The sequence below is a fragment of the Mobula birostris genome, chromosome 9 (genome assembly GCF_030028105.1).
Source record: "Mobula birostris isolate sMobBir1 chromosome 9, sMobBir1.hap1, whole genome shotgun sequence".
Lineage (NCBI taxonomy): Eukaryota > Metazoa > Chordata > Chondrichthyes > Myliobatiformes > Myliobatidae > Mobula > Mobula birostris.
In genome coordinates, this window is record NC_092378.1 from 136,330,639 (window position 1) to 136,352,368 (window position 21,730).

The 21,730-nt window shown below is 41.9% G+C and overlaps 1 protein-coding gene across 5 annotated transcripts in view; it reads right to left on the reverse strand.

Moving 5' to 3' along the window:
• rmi2 (RecQ mediated genome instability 2) overlaps positions 1-21,730 on the reverse strand; it is a 95,090-nt gene that overhangs the window by 24,853 nt on the left and 48,507 nt on the right. Inside the window, exons 2-3 of one of the 5 annotated variants that reach the window (XM_072268932.1) lie at positions 12,340-12,377; positions 4,121-4,197 (exon numbers count right to left, since the gene is read on the reverse strand). The exons of 3 other annotated variants lie outside the window; for them this stretch is intronic. In XM_072268932.1, coding sequence (XP_072125033.1) covers positions 4,144-4,197; positions 12,340-12,377 — 92 coding nt within the window. In that variant the 3' untranslated portion in view covers positions 4,121-4,143. Of the gene's footprint in view, positions 1-4,120; positions 4,198-12,339; positions 12,378-21,730 lie in introns of those variants that run through there. One more of the 5 variants, XM_072268933.1, reaches the window with a different exon arrangement.

The window sequence follows — 21,730 nt, forward strand, 5'->3', positions numbered from 1 at the left end:
CCTGTTCTCCTACAGGCAAACTGTCTGTTAGTTGAGCCAAAAATGCCAAATTTTGGCTCACAAGTCCAGAGCACTTGCTGCCATTGTTCAGCACCCCAGTCCTTGTGTTTTTGTGTGTTGGTGAGTCTCTTGGCTTTGTTTCCTCTTCTGAGGAATGGCTTTTCGGCAGCAACTCTTCCATGAAGACTACTTCAGACAAGACTTCTGTAGACTGTGGAAGGTTTTGAGTTAGAAGGGACGTCAGTTTGATGTATCTCTCGTTTGCTGCATTTGGTTTCCGAGCCTGACCACTGAGTTTCTGGCCCTCACCGTTTCTTTGTGCTTCTTCAGAAGAGCATGGACAGCACATCTTGAAACTCCTGTCTATTGCAAATTTTCTGCTTGAGAGAGACTTTGCTGATGCAGTTATGACCACCTTGTGTCTTGTTGCTATGTTCACTCTTGCCATGGTGTAAGAATTGATGATTTGAAGGTTAAACTGTCACATCTGCCACAACCTCATCTTTTGGTTTGATTGTCCTTCACCTAGTTTTATTCCTTCTACACCCGTTTCAGTTAATCAGTTTAGTTCATTCAACTAATGTCATTGATCATTAGCACCTGTGGGTTATCTTTGTTTAATCATGCACTGAGCTATACATCCGTAAAGTAATCAAATTTTTATTTGAAAAGTGGTCTATTACTTAAATGCTACTTTCTTTAATGAAATAGAAAAAAATTCTCTGCAACATTTAATTTTTTGGAAACTGGAAATCTGAAGTTTGCTTTTTTCTATTGACACTCTGATGTCGAAGACAAAAAATAAACATCTAAAATTCTAGGATGCCTTAGACTTTTACACAGTACTGTATATAAGATTATGAGGGGAATAGATAGAAATATATACAGGATTATAAGGGGAATAAATAGGGTAGATCATAAGATTCATTTTCCCTTGGTAGGGGTATCTTAAACATTAGGCATAGGTATGAAGTGAGAGGTGTAAGGTTCCGAGGGAAGCTGAAGGATTCTCCCTCACCCCCAGCACATATACATGTGGCTCTCTAATTAGCAAGGCATTTGAACTGTTGCTCTCTGGAAGTTTTTTTCTGTTTATTACATCATATTCTGTAAACTCTAAAGACTGTTTTGCATGAAAATCCCAGGAGATCTGCAGTTCTTGAGATACATACACTACCCAATCATTCCAACAATCATTCCACAGTTAAAGACACTTAGATCACATTTCTTCCCCATTCTGATTTTGGGTCTGAACAACTGAACCTCTTGACCATATCTGCATGTTTTTATGCATTTAGTTGCTGCCACGTGATTAGTTGATTAGATATTTGCATTAACGAGCAGATGCATACATGTACTAATAAAATGGCCAATCAGTGTAAACATAGTACAAGGAACTAGTGCAGACAGAGGGCCATATTCTTACTAATCAAAATATTTGCATACTTGGCAAGCTCCAATGACTATCATAATGGATCAAAACAGCATATCTGGAACAGAATCAATAAAACCAGAACATCACATATTTAAATTTTGCTCAATCATCAAGGTAAAACTGCATCCAAGATTTATCAGATGAATCTATACTGTAGGAGAAAGGCTCTGGTGCTTTCTCAGCATATAGATGTCCCCCACTTTTCAAACGTTCGCTTTACGAAACCTCACTGTTACGAAAGACCTACACTAGTTCCCTGTTTTCGCTAACAGAAGGTGTTTTCACTGTTATGAAAAAAGGCAGTGCGCACCCCGAGCAGCCGCTCTCCCCCGGATTCGGAACGGCATTCTCGCCGGCATTGCTTAAACACGTGCCTGTGAGCAGCCATTAGCAAGGCGAGTTCTAAGGTATCGGAAAAGCCTAAAAGAGCTCGTAAGGGTGTTACACTTAGCGGAAAACTAGACATAATTAAGTGTTTCGATCGTAGTGAACTAAGTAATGACAAAGTGAGTTTGGCTTGTGGAAGTTGACGAAGATGATGCTGAAGAGGTTTTGCATCCCATAACCAAGAACTGATAGATGAAGAGCTGATGCAATTGGAAGAGGAAAGGATAACAAACAAAACCGAATGTAGTAGCAAACATGAAGTCGTCCAGGAACTGAACGTGAAGCAACTGCGTGAGATTTTCGCTGCAATGATAAAGTACGACTTTAATTTTGAAAGGGTACATCGGTTTAGGGCATATTTGCAGGATAGTTTGAGTGCTTACAAAGAACTGTATGATCTAAAAATGCGCGAGGCTAAGCAATCAAGCAAGCCTTCCACATTAGCCACAGCAGACGACGAACCTCGACCTTCGACATCGAGGCAGGCAGACACAGAAGAAGATGGCCTGCCTGCCCTGATGGAAACAGACAACGAGATGACACCCCAGTGTTGCACCACCCCAACCACCGGGCCGCGGACAGATACTGATCCGCAAAGAATGCAGCGGTAGCCAGGACGCACCCAGCACATCTTTAAGAAAAAAAGCTGAAATAAACAAGCTAATTAATTAGGTGCTGTCCGGCACATAAATGTCGGCCCAGATCAGAGGCAATTGCTGATTAATTAGCTTGTTTATTTCAGCTTTTTTCTTAAAGATGTGCTGAGTGCGTCCCGGCCACCGCTGTATCCTGCATGCTTCACGGATCGGTATCGGTTCGCTGCCCAGAGGGTGGGGACCACTGTACCGCCCCAACCTCCAACGACTCAGCCTAACACACCATCATCAGTGTGCTCGATGTCTTCCCGATTCCGGTAAGTGATACTACACTGTACATACATTATTTCTACTTTATATCGGCTGTGTATTTTTACGTGTTATTTGGTATGATTTGGCAGCTTCATAGCTTAAAGGTTACTGGAGAGTGTTTCCGCGGATGGCGCTTGCGCCGTGTTTCTGCCGAGAGTGCTTGCGTGAGATTTACGCTACGGAGAACAGTGCAGCAATGATTGTGGAAAAGTATTTCTACTTTATATAGGCTGTGTATTCTTCATATCATTCTTGCTTTTACTATATGTTACTGTTATTTTAGGTTTTATGTGTTATTTGGCATGATTTGGTAGGTTATTTTTGGGTCTGCGAACGCTCACAAATTTTTCCCATATAGATTAACGGTAACTGCTTCTTCGCTTTACGACATTCCAGCTTACGAACCGTTTCTTAGGAACGCTCTACCTTCGGATGGCGGAGGAAACTTGTATATGACAATTAGACTCTTCTCGGGCTTTAGGCCAGGTACAGGTATTAATTATAACCGACATTTCGATGACAAACTCTGCCATCTTCTTCAGGGAAGAAATCATCCCTGAAGTCATTCAGGGAAGAAGATGGCAGAGTTTGCCATTGAACTGTTGGTTATAATCAATACCTGTACCTGGCTTGAAGCCCAAGAACCATTTATTCATATAGTGTAGAATGTTGAAGAATGACAGAGGGCGAGTTATTCAAAGAGCAACCTCTAAATATCCTCTAAATCTTTTAGCCCAAAATAATGTCGAACCAATACAAGTTGCACAGAGCTGCTAAAAAGATATGAGCATCAAATTTACTAAGTGATGATGATGTTACAGATGGAAGACAGTTCCATCATTAGAGCACCATTAGAATACTTGAAGGCATGTGAAACAGGGTCACCTGAAATCGTGGCAGGTGACAATGGTAGTTCAACTGTAAAATGATGGACATAGCTGAGGAACCATTAAAAGGCCCACCAGAGACAGAGTGAAGTGGAGGTGTTTTGCTGTTGTCTTAATGGGTAATAAACCAAGTTTAATGTTCAAGTATGTTATTTGAGGGTGATTTATCATTCAGGAGTGTAATACCATGGAATTTTGTAACCCAAAGCTTAACACACCATTATTTAACCAAAGAAGTATCGAACCAGAATCTACAGTGACCCTACTGAGCGATTCCCAACCTTAACATTAAAGCATCCCTTCAACATTTTCACCAGGTAATTTGGACATATAGAATAGGCAAGTGCTTTTTGCTCACTGCATCTTTCCATCTTATCTTCCCAAGTAAAACCCAGATTAAGGGCTTTGCTGAACCATTTAGAATATAACCCAAAAATGCATAAAATTGTCATGTTACCTCTCAAATGATGTGGAATAGTGGCCATAGTTTAGAAGGTGGCAGATTTTCTGGCACTGCTTCATCTTTTCAGATGTGACATGGGAGCAATGATCCTTGTACCACTTCTTGAAAATTCTGGATCTCAAATTCATCAACAAATGACCATTTAATATTTTACCTTGGAATGGAAAATACCAAGCAGCACTAGAGAAATGGCACTTTTCAATCTGAAAATCTTTACAGGCAAGGTAAGCTATAAACAAAGGCAGAGAAAAAACATGCTGTGTGATTTTTAATAGTATTGCTGATTTGTGAACAACTGACTCTTCAATTGGGATACAGTACCACACTACCAAGAGATTAAACCAAATAGTACCACAAATTTTAGCTTACAGTTGTTTTAATACAGAAACAACTTTGCTAATCCATACGAGAAAACAATTATATCCTGTTATTCCATAAGACATAGGAGCAGAATTAGGACATTTGGCCCATCAAGTCTACTTGCCATTCCATGATAGTTGATTTGTTATCCCTCTCAACCCCATTCTCCTGTCTTCTCAGTGTGAACTTTAATGCCCTCACTAAACAAAATCTATCAACCTCCACTTTAAATATACCCAATAACTTGGCCTCTCTACAGCCATCATGGCAATGAATTCCACAGATTCACTACCCTCTGGCTAAAAGAAATTCCTCCTCATCTCTATTCTAAAGGGACGTCTTTCTTTTCAGAGGCTGTGCCCTCCAGTCCTATATTCCCCCACTATAAGAAACATCCTCTCCAAGAACATTCTGTCTAGGTCATCCTAAATGAGGCACGTATTAAAGCCAGAAATTCAAGGAAACTGCCAATGTGTGTGCTCAGTTCTATTCAATGCAAGTAGGTCAAAAGATATTGTATAAAAGAAAATCAGAGGGAAAATTTTTTTCAAACACTTACTCGAGTTAAATGCAGTTGATACTTCACTATTTAAAAAAAAGAACTGAATTTCTACTCCACAAATCTCAGATAACAAGAAAGTGAAATGCAGAAAAGGCAGAGGAGCTCCAAAATGGAATATCACTTAGGCAGGATGGTAGGCCCTATTTTTTTCTCCAAAAATATGTTCCGCTTGGAAAACAAAAATAACTTGATGGCCAAAACATATTTATTAACATACAAAAACAGATACCCTAGATTTTTGTAGCATAGTCCAGTCAATGTGTGTACATCCACAGTGATGAAGTGTTTTAAGAGGTTGCTGATAAAACATCTCAACTCCTGCCTGAAGAGTAACTTGGATCCGCTCTAATTTGCCTACCAGTACAACAGGTCCACAACAGACAGTATTTTATTGGCTCTTCACTCAAACCTGGAACATCTGGACAGCAAAGATGCATACATCCAGATGATCTTTATCAACTACAACTCGTCATTCAATAAAATCAACCCCTCTCCCCAAAAGTAATCAATAAGCTTCAAGACCTTGGCATCAGTACCTCCTTGTGCAATTGGATCCTCGATTTTCCCATTTGCAGAGCCTAATCGGTTGGGATTGGCACATCTCCTCCACAATCTCCATCGGCACCGGTGCATCACAAGGCAAGGCTGTGTACTTAGTCCCCTGGTTTACTCACTTTACACTTATGACAGCGTGGCTAAGCACAGCTCCAATGCCATATTCAAGTTTGCTGATAACACCACTGTTGTAGACCGAATCAAAGGTGGTGACAAATCAGCATATAGGAGGGAGACTGAAAATCTGGCTGTGTGATGCCTCTTACTCAATGTCAGCAAGACCAAGGAGCTGATTACTGACTTCAAAAGGAGGAAAACTAAGGTCCCCGAGTCAGGGCCCAGGATCTGAGGGATTTAAATTCCTCGGTGATATCATTTCAGAGGATCAGTCCTGGGCCCAGCACATCAGTGCAATTGTGAGAAAACCATGGCACCGCCCCTAATTTCTCAGGAGTTTGCAAAGATTCAGCATGACATAAAACTTTGACAAACTTCTATAGATGTGTGGTGGAGAGTATACTGACTGATTGCATTATGGTCTGCTATGGAAACACCAATGCTTTGAAAAGAAAATCCTACAAAAGGTAGCGGATACCACTCAGTCCATCGCAGGTAAAGCCTGTTACGTGAATGAAGTCAGCGGAGAAAAGTACTGGTAGATATGAAGCAACCTCTTTATTCAACAAGATGCAGCAGGCATTAGATTGAGATCCCTTCAGTGGAAAAGTCTGCCTGGCCCAACACTACACAACATTTTATGTGCTAAACATCAAAGAAAATTCAGGACAATTCAAACAAACCCATATTTACAATGCCTTCTTTAAGCTACACATGTGACAATCTCAAAAGCCTGGATCTTCCCACCATCACACCCAAAATAATTACTAATTACTATCAAATTGATGCATATGTAGACAATCAGTTAAGTGTCTGTTTTCTGGTCTGTCTGATTGACATTTTAAATGTAAACTTCAATACATATTTGAAATTGAAGGTTGCTCACGGAAGTCAATATTCGCTTTATGTCCTAACCCTAAAAGCACCCCAACAAAGCCCTCCCCACCATTGAACACATGTAAACGGAGCGTTGTCACAGAAAAGAAGCCTCTATCATCAAAGAGCCCCATCACCCAGGTCATGTTCCCTTCTCACTGCTGCCATCAGGAAGAAGGTACATTAGTCCCATGACTCACAGTACCAGGTTCAGAACAGTTATTACTCCTCAACCAGTGGGATAACTTCACTTGCCCCATCACCAAACTGTTCCTAAAACCTATGAACTCACTTTCAAGGACTCTTCCTCTCATGTTCTCAGTATTTATTGCTTGCTTGCGCATGTATGCATGTATGTATGCATTTATTATTTATTTATTTTCTTTCTTTTTGTATTTGCACGGTTTGTTGTATCTTGCACATTGGTTGTCCACCCTGTTGGCGCGGTCTTTCGTTGATTCTATTATGGTTATCAGATTTATTTAGTATGCCTGCAAGAAAATGAATGTCAGGATTTTATATGGTGACACATGTACTTTGATTATAAATTTGCTTTGATCTTTGAAGTGACCACTTCAAAATTAGCCATTCACAAACATTTCAGAACAAATTCGAATATTGAACCTAATTTCAAGCATTATCTTAACAGATCAAAACGAACACCTACTCTTCCTTCACTTCAATGGAAATGTCATGTACAAATTGTTCACTCCTATGTCTGATGGTTTGATGGTTTTTATGGCTTGTCGGCAGACATGGTTCAAACATCTACAAGTTTATTAAATCCTAATCAGATATAGTTATGCTGAGTTTAAAAACTCCTGACATTACTTTAATATGCTGCACACATAAAAGATTACAGTTCAGTGAAATGTATTTATTAAATTTTGCAAGAAATGGCCACCCATCTTGAATGATCACATTGAAAAGAATCAAACATTTAATTTTGATCCCCTTTAAAAAAAACCCACTCGTCCCCGAATCAAAGGCAAAAGTTACTACTGCTGGGAAGCTCATGCTTTCCATACTTGGTAGATTACCCATCCTTCACATACAGGCACAATGACTGTCAAGATATTGGTAAATTGTGAAAGGCCTCCTTCACAAGAAAACTAATCAATGTACTTTCCACAACAGTAGCCCCTTGATCAACAGGACATAGGGGAAATCTATCTAGAGTTTCCCTTGTTAATTTTTTTAAATCATTTTAGCCTTGGACCAGTGGTAACACTATAGCCTTCAAATCAAAACACTGCGGAAAGTCCCACTTTAAATTTAAGTATTAAGCCAAGAGTTTCCTTATGCGTGGGGGACAGAATAATGCAGTTAATTCTAGAACGAAAATATATGGTAATTCAGAATCAGAACCTGGTTTATTATCTGTCTAAATGACATGAAATTTGTTGCTTTGCGGCAGCACTACAGTGCAAAGTCATAAAATCACTATAAATTACAAAATAACTAAATAACGCAAAAAAAGAGAATAGTAGTGTCCATGGAGTGTTCAAAAATCTGATGACTGATGGGACGATCTCCTCCTTGCTGACTATCAACACTGGCGCGCCTCAGGGGGTGTGTGCTTAGCCCACTGCTCTGCTCTCTCTATACCCATGACTGTGTGGCTAGACATAGCTCAAACACCACCTATAAATTTGCTGATGATACAACCATTGTTGGCAGAATCTCAAATGGAGATGAGAGGGCATACAGAAGTGAGATATACCAGCTAGTTGAGTGGTACTTCAGCAACAAACTTGCATTCAACGTCATTAAGATGAAAGAGATGATTGTAGACTTCAGGAACGGTTAAGATAAGGGAACATTAACCAATCCTCATAGAGGGATCAGAAGTGAAGAGAGTGAGCAATTTCACGTTCTTGGGTGTAAAGATCTCTGAGGATCTAACCTGGTCCCAATATGTCGATGCAGCTATAAAGAAGGCAAGACAGTGGCTATATTTCATTAGGAGTTTGAAGAGAGTTGGTCTGTCAACTCAAACACTCAAAAACTTCCATAGAAGGTTATGGAGAGAATTCTGACAGGCTGCATCACTATCTGGTACAGGGGTGGGGATGCTACTGCACAGGACCGAAAGAAGCTGCAGGAAGTTATAAAATTAGTCAGCTCCTTCTTGGGTACTAGCCTCCATATCTTCACGGACTCATGCCTCAGAAAGGCGACGTCCATTATTAAGGACCCCCAACAACCAGGGCATGCCCTCTTCTCATTTTTACCATCAGGAAAGAGGTACAAAAGCATGAAGGCACACACTCAGTGATTGAGGAGCAGCTTCCTCCCCTCTGCCATCGATTTCTGAATGGACATTGAACCCATGAACACTACCACACTGTTTAAATATATACTATATCTGTTTTGGCACCAACTTTAATCTATTCCTATTCTATAACAAATTTCACGACACATACCAGTGATAATACACCTGATTCTGTTCCTGAATTACTGCGTGTGGGTCTTTAGCCTCCTGTATCCTGCCTGTCATTCATTCTACGTCACTAAAGACAATCCAGTCATTTCTTCCATTGCTCTGAGTGCTTGTTATATGAAAACTGGCCACCAGGCTTCCCACATTAATGACACTGGCATAATTTCAAGCACCATGAGATGTGTCTAGTTCAAGCTTTGATGCTTTGTGGCAATGATCAGTAAGCTTGAACACAGCCCAGAAATGAAAACTTGAACCTACCTGAACTACCGTTTGTATATTTCTTAATATCACATTAGTAAATATATTTACTCTGAAGATCCAAATTATTACTTACATCACTTTGTAAAAGAAACCCAAAAACATGAATGCCTGATCCAAGGTATCTGATAACCCACCCCGTTTACAAAATTATTTCATCAATAGCTACTAGAGTTGACAAAAGCTAAGTCTTCCTTGCCTGCCTGCTGCCAAACAACTAACCCCAAACTAATACCTCACCGATGATAAAAGCTCAAACTCAATGACCCACTGTCCTGTACTCCCGTTTCTGCCTTCCAGCTTCACGTCCCAACTCAAGACCCTCAATGCCATCCCAAATGTTCCATTTTATTTAAAGGACTGGCAATATGTTATACCTTCTTTGAGGAGGCTTTAATAAATCTCTGAATAGCTTCCTTTATCCACTGAACAATCTATTGTTGTTACACAGTTCAGAACACTACCCTCGCTTTGATGTCCCAGCCAGAAGACCATGAACTTGGTCCTCTCCTTTTTTACCTGCATTTCTCCCTGTCTCCTTCCTCTGACATTTTGTTTTCCAGCCTCCGCATGAATGAGGTGAAGATACATTAGACTATCACTTTCTCAATAATGGAGCTCACATCACTAACAGTGCATTCCTTTTCTACTTACCCTTGCCATTCAGCCCATTATGCCTCACCCAGAGTTGTGATGTAACAAAGTATCATAATTCCCACATTTTTGATAGAAGTGATGTTCACGTAGGTTAGGGCCTTGCACAACAACATGTTTATGCAAGAGTATGTGAAGTTCTCGTGAAACTACACCAGGTCAGCGAGGGTCCTGGTGCTCCAGGACTTGACTTTCATAATGAGGGAGTGGCTGCTGCTGCAGGACCTCCGTTACAGGTATTGGCCATGGCTCACAAGCTACCATATACATATGACAGAATATCCAGTGGAAAACTTGTGCAAAATGATTAGAGACTAGGATGTGCTGCATGGGCGTAATCAAATGCATGAATGTGCAGACACTTGCAGGTGCCTGTCAGCATGTGCACAATCATACACAAACTCTTTCCCACTGCCTCTTTCCTCCCCTCTCGACTCCTTCGCCTCATTTGATTTCCATCCTCCCCATCTCCAGATCTCTTCTTAAGCTCAGGAGATTCTGCAGATGCTGGAAATCTTGAGCAACACACACAAAATGCTAGAGCAGGGGTCCCCAACCTTTTTTGCACAGTGGACCGGTTTATTATTGACAATATTCTTGCGGACCGGCCGACCAGGTGGGGGGGGGGGGGGGGGGGTAGGGTTGCCAACAGACAACAGTAGCAGTCAAATACGTTGAGCTTACCCCGAGAAAGACTACCATGACCATGAAGCCTTGCGTGGGCACCACTGCCCATGCGTGTATGTGCCGATTTTTTTTCTACAAATTGTTTTTGGCAATTCTGTGCGGGGGGTGTGTTAATCACGACCGGAATATAGGTGATAAGTGGCTAATACACTCAATTTCATTTCTAAAAGGGTTTATCTAATGAATTTAATATTAAACACACAGCGCATATTTTCCTCGCATGAATATAGTGATAAGTCAATTATCAGGGGAGCTTGAAGTAAGTGTTGAACGAGTTTCCAGTAGAAGTGGTAGAGGCAGGTTCGATATTATCATTTAAAGATAAATTGGATAGGTATATGGACAGGAAAGGAATGGAGTGTTATGGGCTGAGTGCAGGTCGGTGGGACTAGGTGAGAGTAGCGTTTGGCACGGACTAGAAAGGCCGAGATGGCCTGTTTCCGTGCTGTAATTGTTATCTGGTTATATAAGTCACTTATAAGTCAATAGCATCATAACATTTTAAGTAACGTTTGGATATTAAACACACAGCACATATTTTCCCCCTATGAACATATAAAATCATTGCAACACACCAATATCGCTGAATCAGTGGGAGCCCTGGGCTTGTTTTCCTGCAACAAGACGGTCCTATCGAGGGGTGATGGGAGACAGCGATAGTCGAAGGGGGTTCCTTATGTCCAGTCTATTCCGCAATTTAGTTTTCGTTGCATTCATTGCAGAGATATGTTGGAAATGGAAGCAATGTTTTCAGTGCTTCTGTGGCTATCTCAGGATATTTAGCCTTGACTTTGATCCAGAATGCCGGCAGAGATGTTATGTCAAACACACTTTTCAGCCTGCCGTCATTTACAAGCTCGAGGAGTTGATCTCCTTCCCGCGCTGACATGGATGACGCGCGGGTGATGACCTCGCATGCATAATGAACTCGCGTGCGTTCAAGCTCAACAGTGCGCATGACAGGGAATGAGGAAAGGTGCAACTGACTCCTATCACCAAATCATATTGTTACCTCGCGGCCTGGCAGCACATGCTTTGCGGCCCGGTGGTTGGGGACCGCTGCGCTAGAGGAACTCAGCAAGTCAGGCAGTATCAATGGAGGGGAATAAAATAGTCGATATTATGGGCCAAGACCCTTCATGAGTCCCGATGAAGGCTTCAGCCCTGAATGTTGACTATTTATTACCCTCCATAGACGCTGCCTGACTTGTTGAGTTCCTCCAGCACTTTGTGTGTGTTGCTCCAGATCTCTTCAGAGGTATGGGTTCTGAGGGTGAACCCTCCACTTCTCACCCTCAGAACCCATTCCTTTAAACCTTAAGAGCCTGTCTCTCTCTTTTGAATCCTGTTGCTTGACACCCTCCTTCCTTTCCTGCACTGAACACTCCACTCACTCATTCCCTGGTCCTCTGTATCATTCCATTCCCCACTACCACCCTAAGTCCTCTAGCCCTGAGAACACCTGTAAGCACCAACACCAAGTAGCATTCACCTTGGTAACAGGCCAGACCAGCACGCAGGGCAGCTGGTGTTGGCAGCCTCAAGTCAGTACACAGGAACTACATTAAAATCCTTATTCTATGACAATGCCTTGTCAACTTCATTGTCTCGGTCCATTGTACAGACTGCAGTAAGTTGAAGTAATTGTTATGTGTTTGCCCTGCACTACTGCTGCAAAACAACAAAGCTAACGTCATGTAAATCAGTGATAATGACCCAATTCCGATATTTAACTCCTGCTTACCAGAATGTTGAAGCTGAACTTCTTCTTCCTCTTTAAAGCTGAAGAGAAAGAAAACCACAAACTAGTTTTGGATTTTAGGCTTGGCTTTTGCCACACTGTGAACTTTCAGCCAAACAGTTCATTATGACATAGCAAAAGAGCGTGTCTAATAGAACCAAGGGCTCCTTTTCTCTGGTGTAGTTTCACTAGAACTTCACATTGTCTCAAACAAATCACTAGTTGCATAAACATGTTATTGTGCAAGGAATTTTGACAGAATTAACCACACTGTTGTTGCAATCTGGCTGCAGATAAACTTTCACTTTCTTGCTCATTATAATCATAGACATCAAATTATGGTTGTAGCATTCAAAGCCACTTAATTTGCTAATGGCAGCTAAACTACAAGAAAATCAATTCCAAGATGACTTTCCTTTCCCTTCCACGAGACTTAAATATTTTTGCCTTCATATCTCACTGATCATTTTACCTGTTCATATACTTGGATAGCAACTTTTCTATCATTGGACTTTCTCTGCTGCTGATCAATGAATGATGGGTTAAGCCTACCACTTGCAAGCTGAGGATACCCCTGTTAGAAACAACTTGCAGCCAGAGCCGCTACTGTCATCATTTTTAACAACTCCAGGGGAACTTGGAGCTGTGATGCTGTGATTTTTCAAGTCCAAAGACTTTGCAAATTAATCTCCACAATTCAATTGTGCTTAGTCATGCTGATAGTCATACAGCAGAGAAACAGGTCCTTTGGTGCATCATGGAATCATAATCCTACAGAGATGCAAGATGGGAAGCAGCCGCTTCGCTGAACTTGTCCATGCCAACTGTTCTAGCCTCTACAGGCGCTGTTTGTTTTGTATGCAGTTCATTTTGTATGAACATCAACTGCTGTAAGCTGTTTTTTTAATACATATTTCCTGCACAGGTTAATTTGGATCTTGACTTGAAGCACATGGTGTAGAAAAACATCCAACTCCATCCCATCTTTATTTGCCCTTAAAACAGCAATATCTATTCACAAGAAAGATCTCATCAAAAACCCTGAAGAAAGCTTCAAGCTTGGATGATTTTTGAGAAGGTGTTTAATTCCCTGCCTAGCTTTGTATGCAATGCTCTGTGAAGGCAATAGAGTGAAATGATAACTCATCTTCAAAGGCATTGACCATGGATCGGAGACACGGCTGATCGCTGTAGGCTACAACGACAGCTTTCTACCCAAACAACGTTGATCGCTGAGCCCTGGAAGTCAAGTCAGAATGTGGCACATCAATCGAGTCTTTACGATGCTTAAGCAAAACCACTATTAGCATTGCTGCAGCACGAGCCAGTGTCAGAGCAATGTTAAAATGCAAAAGGAGAAAGCTCATACAGACATGGAGAAAGCTTGTGTCTATCTAGCTACACTGCGTGGGCACGTAGCCAAGTGGTTAAGGCATTGGACTAGCAACCTGAAGGTCCTGAATTCGAGCCCCACCCGAGGCAACGTGTTGTGTCCTTGAGCAAGGCACTTAATCACACATTGCTCTGCGATGACACCAGTGCCAAGCTGTATGGGTCCTAATGCCCTTCCCTTGAACAACATCGGTGTCGTGGAGAGGGGAGACTTGCAGCATGGGCAACTGCTGGTCTTCCATACAACCTTGCCCAGGCCTGCGCCCTGGAGAGTGAAGACTTCACACAATCTCGCAAGACTAACGGATGCCTTTTAATCTCGCTAGACTAATGGATGCCTTTTAATCTAGCTACACTGCATGCACTGAAGAAGAAGCACCATGCTGAGGCTATCTTAGCAGAGGCAAAGGTGTATGAAGCAGCAGCTGACTTAGAGTGGTGGTCATCTTTCTAACAAACCAACCATTGGTGCAAGCCCTCTAATATGACATGATTGCTCAACATAGGATGAAATTAAAGCAGCAAACAAAGATAGGATCCAACATCTTGTCATGCTTCGCACCAGACTTTTACCCCGTCCTCCTCTTGCAATTGCATCCTCTGCTTCAGATTGAAACCCAAAGAAAGATGAGCCCTCATTTAAGGTACAAATTGAAAAATCCCCAAAGTCACCCAACTTGGAAACACATGGGTGTTTATCACATTATAAGAGCACACAAGGCCTGAACAGTGCACTAAGTGTATCACCGGCTCAATTCTCAACAGAAGCTACTGTGGAACCAACTGCACATCTCTCACTCACTGTGCCAGGCTGGGGTGATATATCACCATTGGACAACAGTGTGAGTGAGTCTGGCCAGAGAAGCCCTGAGTTTGAGTCAGTCCTGATGTGGATGAGACAGCTATCAGGATAGTGGTGAAGCATCTGGGGATGGTAACAAGGAGAGCTGGAGAAGCAGTAACAATATATTGCAGAAAATGAATGGGCACACAGTGCAGCAAGCACCAGTAGACTCCACGAAATTGAGCCAAGAACCAATTGACACTTCAGAAGAATTAGACCCAGATACAACTGTAAATTCAGGGCAACACACCGAGTTACTACTGGTACTAGCATACTCACAACAGAGCATGGCAGAGAGCCATCTGAGCATACATCAGATGCAGATTCTTCCTCATAAACTCCAAAGACATGTTCTGGAACATCAGTAGTTGTTGGCAGAACAGCCAATGAATTTGTCATAGAACCGACAGGAGGGGAGGTCTGCTTGCCCTCATTGAGTACAACCATATTCCCAAACAAGGATGAAATCCCAACCCCTAAACAGCACACGGTCATTCACACCTTAAGGATATAGCTGACAAGATTCCCCCACTTCCACTGAAACTCTCCTGTTGCTTGGCAAAGACACCATTTGTGCACATAAGGTTCATGAACAGCGCAATGGTTGGCACGATGAACCCCTGCCCAACGACTGGACCTGGGTTGGGTCATGAGGAGTGAAGAGTGTCTTGATGGTGTTTATTGGTGCACTTAAGACTAATATCCTGGAAAATGGGTGCCCAAGTCACTTCAGATATTTTGAGAGATGTGTGTGCGCGCGCGCGCGCACCCTTAACTCCTCATGGAGTCGTCAGGGCATCATCACGACAAGACACAGTGTGTCTTGAGCATCTGAAAACTGGCAGAGCCCATCCCTCTCCAGGACTTTTTTTTTACAAGCTCGACACTCAATCCAGGCACAGATGGAGAGCGTGCAAGGGAGCCGGCCGGATTCGAACTCGGGACCTCTCGCCCCAAAGTCCAGTGCTGATGCCACTACGCCACCAGCCGGCCAAAGATCATAAGACATGGGAACAAAACTAGGCCATTTGCTCAGAGTGTCTCCATGAAAGAGAAGATTGTAAGAGTAGCCAAAGACAGCCTTTGCAGTGGTTGGCATATTTGTAAGCAACGTCTCAGTGCAGAGCGACTGAATTGGGCAAAGGTTAGAATCCTTGTTGTTCAAAGACAGGTGAATGCAGAGGATGTGCAATGCATCACAAAGCAGGAACCTCTCCTAATCCAAGATTACCTTAATGAACTCAGTCCTTTTCATGACTCTGAGGGGAACAGTCCAGAAGACGTATTAAGATGGCGCAACTCACTTCAGATGACCCTCACCCAATCATCGAGTGAGCACCATGTCACCAGTCTGCATGTCAGACATTACCACAAGTATGTCAATAAGAAGCGAGAATGGTTAAAGACTGTGTAGTAAGACCATTTTCAAAACCAATCTTTGAGACTGTCCTTCTTTTGCCAAAGATTTAATGATCATTTGTCTTTTAATTTCAGTAGTTAAGTTGGGATACCAAGCACAGAGTGTTCTGGCCTCTAGAGACACAGTTTGTTTTGTATGAACATCACATCCTGCACGTACACTGTTTTTATACAATTTCCTGCGTGGATTTCGACTTCAAAGAAATCCATCTCCAACCCCTCTTTACTTGCCCTTGAAACAGTAGTATCTTTTCACAAGTAAGATCTCACTAAAAACCCTGCAGAAAGCTTCTGGCTCCAGTGATTTTTGAGGCGTTTAGTTCCCTGTCTAGCTTTGTACACAGGCACTACGAAGGCAGACCGACCAAGGTGCCCACCTAAGATGGTCCCACTTGCCTGCGTTTGGCCCATACCCCTCAAAACCTGTCTCACCCACGTACTTAACCAAATACATTTTAAATTGTACCTGCTTCAACTCCTTTCCCTGACAGCATGTTCCATGCTCATGCCAAGCAGGTACTAATTTATGCAACACACACAAAATGCTGGAGTTTGTGATTGAGGTACTAATCTATACTTATCACAAACAACAGAAAATCTGCAGATGCTGGAAATCCCAGCAACATATAGAAACTGCTGGAGGAACTCAGCAGGCCAGGCAGCATCTATGGAAAAGAGTAACATTCTCAGCCCAAAACATCAACTGTACTCTTTTCCATAGGTGCTGCCTGCCTTACTGAGTTCCTCCAGCATTTTGTGTGTGTTGCTAATCTATACCAATCCTACTTAATAGTACTCAGTCTATAATTTCTCCCGGATAGGCAATTAAAGTTCTCAAATATATTTTACTTCAATCCAGGATGCACAACCTTCTTGTTCAACCGAAAGCCTACTGGTTACCATTCAGAAAATTGCTGGTTTAATAGGAGCTTTGATTTTAGAATCTTCATTATTTTCAAATGTCTCCAAGATTTCAGCACCCATCATCACCTTCCTCAAATACCCGCACTGCTCATTAGGTTTTCAAGCATTCTGCAACTTAAATGCACCATCATGGGTGGTGGGACCTTTAGCTGACTTACTCAGAATCCCTTCCACAAACTTTGCTCTCTCTTACCTTCTAAGACACTCCTTAAAACCTACCTTCAGGTCAGCCAGGCTAATAGTTCCTAATGTGGCATGGAGTCAATTTTTGTTTGATAGTGCTCTTGTAAAACACCTCGAGACATTTTTGATGTCAAGAACATGAATTAGGGATATGTTAACAGTGCATGTAGAGAATATTAGGCACAGTTTTAAGGTGGAAAACAGTTTTTAGCAAATCTAGTGGAAGTTTTTAATGAAGATATACACAGCAGAATGCCTAGATTGGCAAGCAGTTGAAAGATTAAATTGATCTTATCAGATATCACAAGATAAAACAACAGTCACAATTACATTAGGAACGACTTGACTTTTCAGACTGACAGGTGGTTGCAAGTGGTATGCCAATGGATTAGTACTGGACCATCAGCAATTTACAATTTATAGTAAACGATTTGGATAAACACTATATTTTTGTCGTGCATGTCCAGAAGAAAATGAATCTCAGGGTTATACATGTTGACATAAATGTACTTCAATAATAAACTTATTTTGAACTTTGTACTTTGCAATTTTTAGTGACAAGAGACAGGAAGGCTGTGAGGAAGGTGTGAAAAAAAATCTACATAGGTCCTGATGAAGGATCTTGACTGAAACATTGGTTGTTTATGTGGAGTAAGAATGCAACCTGACCTGCTGAGTTCTCCAGCATTTTGTGTGTTTTACAAAGGGATATGTACAGGTTAAATAGTGGGCAAGAGTATGACAGACAAGAATATAACTTAGGTGGCATATGAAAAGCTATTGAGCAGATTGGACCTACACTAATTGAAACAGACGAAACTCTGAAAGGAAATGACAGAGTGAATGCTAAGTAAGTCTAAGGGTCACAGAAAATCATGAGTCTGTGGAAATCTCTAATCTATGAGGTAGAGATTAATAAATATTTGAATTACTAGGGAGTTGAGGAATATGGGGAGAAAACAGAAAATAGGGGCTGAAGTGAAGGCTGCAGCAGAGGTAAGTTTAGTGAATGACAGAGGAGGGATCATCTGGAGGTCTCCTGCTTCTAAACTCCTTACGCCCATTTGTTTCATTAGAAAGAAAAGGATAAAAAATATAATCTTCAGAGGGAGTCTAAAATATGTCATTGGTTTGATCACTCATGAAAAGTCAGAAGTAAGCACGTAGTTACAAAAAAATTAGCAAATCAAATTATGCGGTCACTATTGTCCAGAGACAATTTTGCCACTGCACATGCTTTCATCTCCATATTGAAGAAAGGATATGTTTGCCATAGAAGGCTGTGCACATAATTTACTAGATCCCCAGAGTAAAGGAGATGTCCTATAAGGAAAGACAAAGTAAAACCAGCCTATATTTAACTGGGGTCCAAAACAATGGAAATGAACAACATTCGGAAAGAGTAGATGCTGAAAGGCTGCTTCCTCCAACCAGAGGATTCAGAACTAGAGTGCAAGGCTCAGATTAAGGCAGATGGCCGTTTACCCCAAAGAGGTAAAGAACTATGGTTGTTCAATCATTGTGTGATAATGTACGTTAAAATCATTTGTTTCTTTAGCAGCAAAAGTACCAAGGATTTTAAGGATTAGGAGGAAAAGTGGATTTAAGGCGCAAAGCCGACCATGATCTTAAGTCACAGAGAAGACTGTTGGTAATTGGTTTATTGTTATCACGTGTATTAAAATACAACGAAAACTTTGTTTTGCATACCATCCCAATAGATCATTCTATACATAAGTACATTGAGGTAGTACAAAAGGAAAACAGTAACAGAATGCAGAACATAGTGTTACTGTTGCAGAAAAAGTGCAATGCAGCTCGATACGTAAAGTGCAAGAGCCAGGATGAGGTAGGTCGAGAGATCAAAGGTTCATCTTTACCATATAGTGTGAAAGCATTTCGTTTATATCTCTTACAACACAAGGCTAATGGAACCAACCATTAGAAGCAGCCAGCTCATCAACTCTGTGGTACCACCTTCCCGCTTGACAAATAGAGATCAGCTGCTGTACGCTGTAGAGTCAGTTGGGGGTTGGGGTGTTGTAGGGAAGAGGAGATGTCATTTTCAATTTGGGAAATAACCTGCTGAAGGTTATGGTTTTACAATGCACCAGTTTTTGGCTTTCACTAGTGACAGCTTTTTTCTAGTAAAAGTTATCGTAATGTACATCTTTGAAAAAAAATTGTATTTAAACCGAACTGAACAATCTCTAAGTTGCAACTCCGTATGACTTGCATTATAAACATAACTTTGCTCCCTTAAGATTTAAATTATTAAAATAACCCTTTAAATTCAAGAACTGATTCTGTTGAAAAAATTAGTTAACATTTCAGGTCCGTGACTCTTGGGCAAGGATTGATAAAGCGAGGAAATAGTTATTAAGTTGCAGAGAGGACAGAGAAAGGTTGGTTTGGACGAATGGAATATCTGCGATAAGTTCAGACCAGGGTTGCTGTGGAGACAAGTGGCAGCAGAGGGTGACAAAGGTTTCTTGAGTTGAAACTAGCAGGTCAGGAAGTGCTAAAGCCAAAGAAAAAGAACAGATGTCACAAGGTGATGCTTCTAGCAATAACTCATCCCACATGGATTTGAATTCCACCCTGTACATTTCAGACCCACCTAGGATCATAGGCACGTTCAACCAAACAGCAACCCTGGAAGTAGCGTTATCAAAACATCCACCATTGTCCCTATAGCTAAAAAGGCCAAGGTAACATGTCTGGATGACTGGACCTCAATAATAAGCAAATGCTTTGACAGGCTGGTCAAGGACTACATCTGCAGCTTGCTACCACCCACACTGGACCACCTATGATTCACCAACCGTCACAACCAATCGACAGATGATGCAATAGCCACAGCTCTACACACCTAGAGAGGAGGGATGCTTATGTGAGAATGCTGTTCTTGGACTACAGTTCAGTATAATTCCCTCCAAGATTGACAAGAAGCTCAGAGACCGCAACCTTCACCCTGCCTTGTGCAGCTGGATCCTGGACTTCTTGTCAGATCGCCAGCAGGTGGTAGGAGTGGGTTCCCTCAACTCTGCCCCTCAACACAGGAGCCCCCCAGGGCTGTGTACTAAGCCGCCTCCTTTACTCTCTGTACACCCATCTGCAAAATGGTACTGTAGCATTAAAACTAGGACCAACAGGCTCCGGGGACAGCTCCTTCCACCAGGCCATCAGACTGATTAATTCATGCCGACACAATTGTATTTCTAAGCTATATTGACGGTTCTGTTGTATATCTTACTGTACATACTATTTATTACAAATTACTACAATTTGTACTTTGCACATTCAGACGGAGATGTAACGTAAAGATTTTTTACTCCTCATGTATGTGAAAGATGTAAGAAATAAAGTCAATTCAATTAAATTCAATCACATTGCAAAATCCACACTTACAACCATGTGTCAGCATAGGCACATTCTTCACTCCTCTAACTACCTCCAAGCAGTTGTGGTCGCAGTTTTCTTTTATTCTTCACCAAATTTTTCTTTTCTATTTGACTTCAAACTCAAACAGCTCTTGAACCAGGAGGGAGGAGAAGATGGCGGCGCGATGCAGCACACGCAGCCGTTCTGAATGAATATCGATATGTGTAACTAGGGGGCCGTGCATCAATCCGGATTTGATGGGACAGCCGTGAAAAAGCGCAGAAGAACATCTGGAGAAACTTCTGAAATGCCTGCTTCACTGCCGCTGCTACTGTGTGATCAAGAATCTCCAGAGACGAAGGCCCCAAATCCTCGGCTTTGCATATCGCTTGTTGCCGGGGCCAGGGTTGAAACACTCGGCAGAGATGGTGCTCGGTGCTGAATAGGTGGTCGGAGGCTCGGAGTTTTTCGGACGGACTCGGAGTCGGACTGTGGTCGGATGCTTCCGGGATGCTGCATCGGCAAGTTGGCGGCGCTGGAGGTTTACCGTCTGCGTGAGATGATGGGACTTTCGAGAGACTTTGAGACTTTTACTGTGCCATGGTCTGTTCTTATCAAATTATGGTATTGCTTTGCACTGTTGTAACTATATGTTATAATTATGTGTTTTTTTTTAGTTTTTAAGTTGGTTTGTCATGTGTTTTCGTGATATCATTCTGGAAAAACATTTTTATCATTTCTTAATGCATGCATTACTAAAGGACAATAAAAGGGGACTGCGTGTCCTCATAAACATATCATAACCTTGACCTCTTCTCCCTTTCCTCCCAGGCCATGGCCTGCAATGTTTTCACTGTTCCTTCTCATCTTCCCCTCACTAATTCCCAACAATCAGTCCTCAGTAGAAACCTCAAATTTACTCCCCTCATCCTCATCTTAATCCAAGTTGGACATGGCACTCAACCCAGATATGTGTGAACTGGTTCATTTTGGTAGGTCAAATATGATGACAGAATATAGTATTAATGGTAAGACTCTAGGCAGTGTGGAGGATCAGAGGGATTTTGGGGTCCAAGTCCATAGGACACTCAAAGCTGCTGCGCAAGTTGGCTCTGTGGTTAAGAAAGCATACGGTGCATTGGCCTTCATCAATCGTGGGATTAAGTTTAGGAGCCAAGAGATAATGTTGCAGCTATATAGGACCCTGGTCAGATCCCACTTGGGAGTACTGTGCTCCGTTCTGGTCGC